At 35.4% G+C, this 9,031-nt stretch overlaps 1 protein-coding gene across 2 annotated transcripts; it reads right to left on the bottom strand.

The window, feature by feature from the left end:
• Nucleotides 1-376: 376 nt before the first annotated feature.
• LOC149051175 (DALR anticodon-binding domain-containing protein 3-like) lies at nt 377-8,199 on the bottom strand. 2 transcript variants are annotated; one of them, XM_089195967.1, is made up of 5 exons: nt 6,955-8,199; nt 4,108-4,448; nt 2,932-3,051; nt 2,056-2,124; nt 377-1,163 (listed from the first exon to the last, which is right to left on the bottom strand). In XM_089195967.1, exons 2-5 carry the CDS (start codon nt 4,213-4,215, stop codon nt 1,110-1,112), a joined length of 351 nt encoding a protein of 116 aa, XP_089052093.1. In that variant the 5' UTR covers nt 4,216-4,448; nt 6,955-8,199; the 3' UTR covers nt 377-1,109. The 2 variants fall into 2 exon arrangements, with proteins under 2 accessions (XP_089052093.1, XP_089052094.1); XM_089195968.1 differs by lacking the exons at nt 377-1,163; nt 6,955-8,199 and having other exon boundaries at nt 1,557-2,124; nt 4,108-4,783.
• Nucleotides 8,200-9,031: the final 832 nt, after the last annotated feature.

Here is a 9,031-nt window from a genome sequence, read left to right as displayed (position 1 = left end):
AAAGTTTAGTGAATTTGAATCACAATTTTTTTTTGAGGGGGGGGGGAAGGGAATTGTGTCTCGCTTACTTTAAAAAAGAGTATGAGAAATTATATTTCACTTCGTGGTTTTTGAAAGCCGCCTTTCTCAACAGCCCTAGTTTAAAATTCAGTTACCTGGCTCGCGACATAGATTTTTATTTTTCCAGCGCGGTTTTCACAACTGCTTGTAGTTAAAGAATCTATTACAGGGGACGTTTGGATCTAAGCCTTCTCTTTTTCAAGGGGGGACTTTTGTATGGCGCAGTGAAGGGAAAATTGGCAGTAGGGGTGCTAGTATACCAGAATATTAATACCAAGCGCGCTCTTCGTGTAATTGTTTATAACATAAGGTCTTTCATAACTGTAAACATTTTATTTGCCCCTCACATTTGTTGGTAACAGTAGTAAGATTTTTAAAAAAAAAACAAACAAATGAAAAGAAAACAGTGAAGTTAGGGAACTTAAACCTTTAACATTTCATAGAAAAAAGAGCACAGAATACCTATGGGGAGAAACTTAAATAGTGCCACCTACTTTTCTCCATTGCCTTTCATTTTTTTGATCGATAAAATTTATTAAAAATGGATGGCTGTAAGAAAAAGTACACGACGTCAAAAAGATCACACTGAAGTGGCTATTGATCACAAAATTTGGTTTGTGTTCCTTAGAATGATTGTAGTAAGAAAACACATCGAGGTTTTCCTATTCAACTGCAAATTAATTAGATTTTGGATTTTGCATCCAAACTGGGATAGGTTAAATTTATTCATTTTTTATGTGCCACGGTTTGCTTACTTGGAAAGGCAATTCTAACTATAGCTTAGCAGATGTTTTTTGTCGCAATTAACATCCCTAATGACTTTTAATTTGACATTGGCAAAAAGGTGGAAAAACGAGAGTGGAAAATAAGGTGGAAAAAGCGTGAGTGATGAAGGATCTAGACTGAGATGTGATAACGTAAGAGACTAAAATAGTTTGAAATACTTGTCTTTAATCTCATATAAAAACACCGAGTTGGCTTGTCTGAACAGGGTGTGAACCTTCATATTGAACGGTTATTTAATAAAATGAAGTGCAAATTCTGCCGCCCTACATTTGAGTTGATGGATTGATATTGAGGAGCTTCAAACAATTCAAAAATATCTGAAAATCAACCAAACAGAAATAAAAATTTAGCGACAGATTCAACGCATGATCAGTAATATAGAGTTTTAATGTCAACAACTTTTATCAGGTCAGTCAAAATGGTTGTTTTGCTTGTTGAAACTAAAACGAAAAAAAAAACTCTTCTAAGATTATCATTGGCTTCTTCTTCACCCCACCACTATTATATTCTTAGCAACAAAGGTCGCCATTTCGTCTGTTTATTGCTCGCCAAAAACTATCAAATGCACTCAAAAGCCTAAAATCTAGAAAATTTTACAGGAATCGACCGAGCGAGCGAGCGAGCGAATGCCATTCCCCACATCGTATCTATAACTTGCGCATGCGCGCAATTCACGAGTTAAAAACGAAATAGATTATAAAGCACGACTGTTGCAACCAACTAAACTGCTTTAATTATTTCAAAATCTGCGATACACCATATGCAAAGTGAGGATCCTGACAGTGTGCATTGTAAAAAGAAAAGGAATAATACTGCAATTAAAATACGAGCCTATCTAGTTGTTACGTTTTGCTCGACTAGGAGATTTTATACTAGCACGCATCATTTAAAAAAACTTAATTACGCAACTTGTTTGATTAGTTCTTAGTTATGATCTACAGTAGGACAGACGCGTGGATGACGTCATCATTGACAATTTTTTGCGCCTTTTTTTCTTACATAAAACAAGAAGCACACGGCAACATGGAATCTATTTGTGAAATAGGGAACGTGAGTCAACAATCTAAATGTTCAATTGCAAGTGGTAAGTTTGGTTTTCCCTTGTAAGCCAATATTTGCTGTGTACGTCAAGTCCGTGTGCGCGTTAAGTCCACACTTGGCACCTTTAACTGATAACTGCATTTCACTTTTTGGCTAAAAATCACTTACTCCAAGTATGTGAACTCGGCCGTAATAAGAACTGAACTTGTGGCTTAAATTGAAAAGGAAACAGCAGATCTGAAAAAAATTCAAAAGCAAATTAAAGCAGCAAAAATCAAATAGTGATTTACGGGGGTAAGTTTCTAAAGAAATTGTGGTGCTGCGTCGGTGGGAAAGTATAACAGGGCAATTTAAAGTTATCAAACGGTGGCCAAATTATATTATCAACTCAGTTGATAGTACTAAATTACCCTGTTAAAAATCAAATAGAGGTCTATTTGCATTCTGGCGAATATAAAAAATTGTTCAGTAAGGGTTAAGGAAAATTGCAAAGACCATGCACTTTAAGTACTTCCTGAATAATTATACCAGTCAGTTTAATTCCTTACAATTCAGCAGGATCATCATTTTACTATTTAGTGCGACGTCTTGTAAGTTTGTGAAATAGTAAGACAATTAAACTGCTGCTCAGTCTCAAGGAATATCACCTGTTCGTTCAAGCAATTAGCATTTAACAGGGATGCACATTCGTATCAGGTGAGGATGTCTAAACATGTCGTCCTAATTAGCCCAAACAAAAAAGGTAAGATTTTCTCACTTAACACCACACAATCTCTTACTTAAGGTTTCTGAAAAAGACGCAATGAAAGTAAAATAAGAAACAGTTTCTGTAATAATCACTAATTGTTCCACAGATACTGCAGCCCTTGCCCTCGTATGGCTGAGATGTTCAATGAATGAAGACTGAGAGCACAGTGTGTTAATGAGTGTGGGTATAAATAATCCATGATTGCATGCACTCAGCTTTTTATTATTGACCAAAGGTATCAAAATTAACAATTACAGTATTAACACCTCCTCTACTGAAATGTACACTTTACTGACCTTATTTGAGTGAATAATGACATTTTGAGATTTTGATGTACACATTTTCAGTCCAGAGACAGCACCCTTAATCACAGATGGAAAAGCTACTATAAAATGTAAAGTCAACTCCCATTCAGCCTGTTTAAGAAAACAAAGAATTCTCTGGCTCAGATACATAATGAATCAATAGAACCACAGAGTATATTTATATCTGAAAGACAATTAATGCATGATTTCCTGTTCCTTGAAGCACAAAAAACAACTGAAATTAATAGGACTTAGTTCCTTTGATTAAAACATGGTATACCTGCAGTTTTAAACGTTGGTTTACAGGATTAAACATTCGTTATTGGTGATGTTAAGGCTAATTCTTGGGCCAAGGAAAGAGCTGGAAAATGAAGTATTCCAGTCCAGAGTAAAACTTAATAGCCATAACCCAATTCTAATTTACTCTCACAGGTAAATTGCTTAAATCCAATTTCCCATAATGAAGTGAAGTCTGGTTGAACCTTTAAGCCAAACTTTTGTTTATGTTAAACAGTCTTGCTTGATCAGTGTTTAAGATCCCTTCAATCAAGTGAAATTGAACATGTAATTGGCCGCAGTTGAAGCAAATATGGGTAAAGACATGCACTAAAGTTGAAGAGCTGCTGATGAACATCAAAAGACCTGCTAATGAAGAGCCAAAGTATAAATGTGGCCAAACTTGTGACAAACTAAAGAAGCGACAAAGAAGAAACAATCCTAACCTGGAAATGTGCCAAATATTTATTTAAAAGAAAACCAAAGACCCAAAGAAAAAATTTGGAGGAAGGACCTTGCCCAACTTCAAGGGAATCCGCTAGTTACTTAGTACTGAATAAGAATTATGTCAACTTCAAGTAAAATTTGGAGGCTCAACCAGCAGACTCTTAGATAAGATAAGATAAGAGATAAGATAACTTTATTTATACACGGTATTTCCATCAGTTGTTAATTATCTATAAAGGTATATCTATCTTCCTAACTATAATAAAATCTAATAATAACAATTCAAATAAAAGAAACAAATAAAAAATCTGCTTTTCATGGAGGCCGTGTCTAAAATTTACTTAAAATTAAGATATTACTTTAAACTGTGGCGACTTAATTTAGATTTGAAATCGCTCTTTATTAACCCTATCTTCCTTCCAACCCACAAAGAATCTTACTAACCAGCTGGATATCAGTATCTTCTGACTGGTTTGTTCCCAGCCTCCTCACATACAACAGAAAGGAAGAGAGGAAAAAACCCAATGAAGCATTGGCCCTTTTCTTGCCCATCCTTTCCAGTCCTTATACTGGTAATGCGAGTCAGCACTTGTCTTGTGATGAAGGACTGGACAACTTAGAAAGGAATGGATCACATGGAACTGGACACTGAGGTTCGACCTACATGCATTGTAAATGGGACTCTGCTGAAGTGAATTGAACTGGACTCTACTGGACTGGAATGGACTGAGTTGTGATTGGACTGGAGAAGAACCAAATAGGGATTTTCTTCAGAACACTTTTTGCTGAAACATGGCAAACTTGGTTAGTCAATAATCGATGAATTTATCTCATTTTTTCAAAGTTTCACCTGGGGAGTAATAAGATTGGAAAAATTGTTCTCTCGACATTTCTTAAGGAGAATATGTTTAAAAATCATGAGCTTCGATTCTTGGTGATGATTTCCTTTATTTTTGTGACCTTAACCTGCGATTGGAGAATCGTATGGCAGAATTAAGTACAAACGTTTGCAGATTATCGCTTTATTTCAAGCCTAAAAGAGAAGCAAACAAAAAGGCTAACGAAATTTCAGCTACAGATATACTCTGTCAAGATTAATACGCAATATTGGCTTCCGCTACGGAGTATTACAAGAACTTATATAGTAGCAAATTGAAGATAGACCAATCTGACTCATTACATCACTTTCTTGGAAATTCGAATATTCCACGACTATCGCAAGAGGAAAGATTAAGCTGCGAGGGTCAAATAACCATAGAGGAATGTGTTAAAGCACTTGATACATTTGACACGGGGAAGACGCCTGGAAATGATGGAATTCCTTTTGAATTTTATAAAATTTCTGGAATTCTGTTGGTGAATTAATGACTGAAGTTTTTAATCATTGTTTTGAGCTAGGGCAAATGTCAAATTCTCAAAAGCAGGCGATCATCACCTTGATCGACAAAAAAGGAAGGGACAGGATGTTTTTGGAAAATTGGAGACCAATCTCGTTGATTAATGTCGACTCAAAAATCGCAACTAAGGTCATCGCAAATAGAATAAAAAATGTTCTTCCCTCTGTAATCCATGCAAATCAATCCGGTTTTATGAAGGGTAGGTTTATTGGGGAAACAGCTCGTTCAATCTTAGACATTATCGCTCATACTGAATCACTACAGTTACCAGGTGTTTTACTGTTTATTGATTTTGAAAAAGCTTTTGACTCCATAGAACATGAATTTCTTTATAAAGCATTAGAGTGTTTTAACTTCGGACCCTCCTTCATAAAGTGGATTCAAACGTTTTACAATAACCTCTCAGGTTGTGTTCTTAATAATGGTTTTTTCTCTTCTCCTTTTCAACTAGAAAGGGGTGTTAGGCAGGGAGACCCTCTGTCGCCTTATTTATTTTTAATTGCCATTGAAATTATGGCGATATCTATAAGAACAAATGAGAATATTGAAGGCATAAAAATCGGGGAAGATGAAACTAGGTCTCTGTTGTACGCCGACGACATGACAGCTACTCTAGCAAATATTTCATCAGTCGAAAAAGTAATACAAATCCTTAATGACTTCGAAAAATGTTCTGGCTTAAAAATGAACCTTTCTAAAACCAAAGCTATGTGGGTTGGAAAAAACAAAAATTCTTTAGAAACACCTCTGGGCCTTGAGTGGTGTACAGGTGTTAAGACCCTAGGTATTCACTTCTCCTGTGATCAAGAACAAGTTATAAAACAAAATTTCCAGGATAGATTAAATGAAGTTCAAAAAATGATTAATTTATGGAAACTCAGAGGTCTCTCCCTATTTGGCAAAGTAACAATGATTAAATCTTTCCTAATCCCAAAATTATTATATGTTTCCTCAATAATAGAAACCCCACCCGAAATTATTAAACAGATGGAGAAAATGATCTACAAATTTTTGTGGAAAGGCCCTGATAAAGTCACAAGGCTTTCTGTGATAAATACTTTAGAGAATGGTGGACTGAATCTCACAGACCTTGAGCTACATATTAAAGCATTAAGATTGTCCTGGATTCCGCGTCTCATAGATGAGAAGGAAGGGCCCTGGATTTCTTATCTCAAATACAACTTAAAAAAATACGGAGGATGTTTTCTTTTTAGATGTAACTATGATGTAAATGATCTTGACTTAAGTCTTAGTAAGTTTTACTTACAGCTTCTAAGATGGTGGGCGGATTTTAGATGCTCCTTTTCTGATGTGAATTATTCTCAAAATGTAATTTGGAATAATAAGGATATACGAATTAATAATAAACCTGTTTTTTATAAAACATACTTTGACAAGGGCATAACTTATTTGAATGATTTACAGTTCGATGTTGACAATGTGCGTTCTTATGAATTCTTTAAGCAAAAAGGACTTAACACTAATTTCCTGACTTGGACAGCCTTGAGATCTTCTATTATTAATATGAAATCAAAAAGTTCCTGCCCCATCCCCACAGCGGGTAATCTCGATCCTATGAATTTTGATTATAAGTCTAAATCTTTTAATGCATATACTGCAAAGTGTAAACAGTTTTATTCTACGATGATAACAAGTAAAGCGAGAATCCCGAATGGCTTTAAAAAGTTGACAGCGGATTTTGAGCTTTCAAATGCGCAGGAAGTTTTCTCTATTCCTTATCTTGTTGCGAGTGAAACGTATGTTTGGTCGTTTCAATACAGAGTATTGAATTTCATTTTGTTTACAAACGATAAATTGTTCAAAATAGGGTTAAGTGATTCGGACAAGTGTTCTTTTTGTGGAACCTATACGGAAGATCTGTAACATCACTTACCAGTTGTTTATTTTTCCTTTCGCCAGAGAATTAATGCCCCAGAACGTGATTAAAACTGGGAGTAACACCTTTTTTTTCAGAACTCTCATATTTCTGAGAAGTAGAGTTTGCTTGTCAGCATTAGACTTTGAAAAGGACCTGATATAAGTTCCTTTTACTCCAATCGAAACTTTGTCCAGTGAACTCAGTGAAAAGGAGTAAGCTTTTTGATCTTAGGTGTAAAATGTTCATATTTCGGAATATTTAGCTATGTAAATAGTCCGTTTTTCGATTCCCATACCATTCCTTTTAAACTGTTCAAATTCCAAACGGTTCCGTAACCATACACACGTCACACACCGTGTGACGCTATTATGAATAAATGCGCACGTGTCCAGAATTAATGTCTCGCTTTTCCCGAGATGTGAGCTTGGGATGCCTGTGGTTAGTTGAGCCGCATTTATGCTGGGTGTCCTTTTTAACTCGTGAATTGCGCGCATGCGCAAGAGCGAGTTGTAGATATGATGTGGAGGATTGGCACTCGCTCGCTCGCTCGCTCGATTGGTCGACTCCTGTAAAATTTTTTCGATTTTAAGCTTTTGAGTGCATTTGATAGTTTTTGGCGAGTAACAAACAAACGAAATGGCGACCTTTTTGGCTGAGAAGAGTGGTGGGGTGAAAAAGAAGCCGATGATAATCTTAAAAGAGTTTATTTTTTCGTTTTAGTTTCAACAAGCGGCGTCAGCGACTGGCAGGCGTGCGATGATTCACACTGAAAAAAAGAGAACAACCTTCGTTTTTCATAAAATTGTAATTTACATTTCTTGAACTTGCAAACGATCCGAAGAGTCATTAAAAATATTACTTACTCCGAAGCGCTCGGAGTTTACAGGTGTTCAAAAGCTTTTTCTGTAATGGCGTGAGATTGGGAACAAAATCGATCGTTACATTTCGTATCGTTTGTTTTTTCTGTGTGAAGCAACAAAAGGTGCGTGCGACTAACGAAATTACAGGTTAACACGAAAATCAAATAACACCTAGACAAATAATTTTGGCTACCGATTTTCAGTGAATTTTTAAAGAACAATTTTCTTTTAAGTTTCAAGAATATTTGAAGATTTAAAATAAACATTACGTACTAAAATGCGAAAGCTATACACCACAAAATTGATAAATAGGCCTGTAATGAAATTCTATCTTGTTCTTGATTATACGTTGCCTAGCACGTGACCAAAATCTACCCAGGCGGAAATCCAAAATGACAGTGGCAGTCTGGGCTTAGTTATATCACTCAAAACTCGTTCCCGTTTGTCTCATTTGATAAAGAGGGATCATTAATGTTTTCATTAAGACAGTATTTCCTTGATTTTCCAGTATTTACAATGATAGACAGTAAATTTCACTTTTCACCAACATTTACTTCCAACCTTTTCTTTTGAACACATGACATCATCCACCCTTGTCAAATGTAATAGCATGATCATTTCAGTTTTAATGCCTTCTTATCCCAACGTTACTTTGTTTCTTTGCTACATCAGCGAACACTGAACTACTGCTCGTACTCTAAATATGACAATTGACCACAATTTCCCTAAACCAGATAACATTAGACCTAATCCGAAAAATCATGTAAGTCATCTTTAAATTCACGAGTTTGCTCACATAGCACTTGATTAGTTTAGTTGGTTTTCGGTCGGGTCGATTTACAATAACCTAAAATAGATGCTAGACACTAAGTTACCACTTACATTGTTACAGTTACAGTTACAATTACATTTTTTATTTTATTTTCTTTTTCTTTATCATGCATCAAATAGGTTCTTCTTTCTCTTAAGCCAAGCAAGGACTATAAAACAGTCTTTTTTAACAATGCCGTTAAATAAGGTAATTACTTACTTACTGATATGATAGAGCACATAAGTAGTTTTTTGTTTATAGACAGTATAAGCTCAAGTATGTGGGAAACTTGGAATCGAGCGCTTTTCGCTAAAAGTATGTACCGCAAGTCATTGCTATGTAAATACTATGTGTGAAACTTTGAGTAAAAGGTTTTCATGACGCTCAAAGCATAAAAATCAAATTTATTATTGTGCTTGGT

Source organism: Pocillopora damicornis, chromosome 2 (assembly GCF_964200805.1).
Source record: "Pocillopora damicornis chromosome 2, jaPocDami1.2, whole genome shotgun sequence".
In the NCBI taxonomy this organism is placed as follows: domain Eukaryota; kingdom Metazoa; phylum Cnidaria; class Anthozoa; order Scleractinia; family Pocilloporidae; genus Pocillopora; species Pocillopora damicornis.
This window is presented reverse-complemented; position numbering and strand designations above follow the sequence as displayed.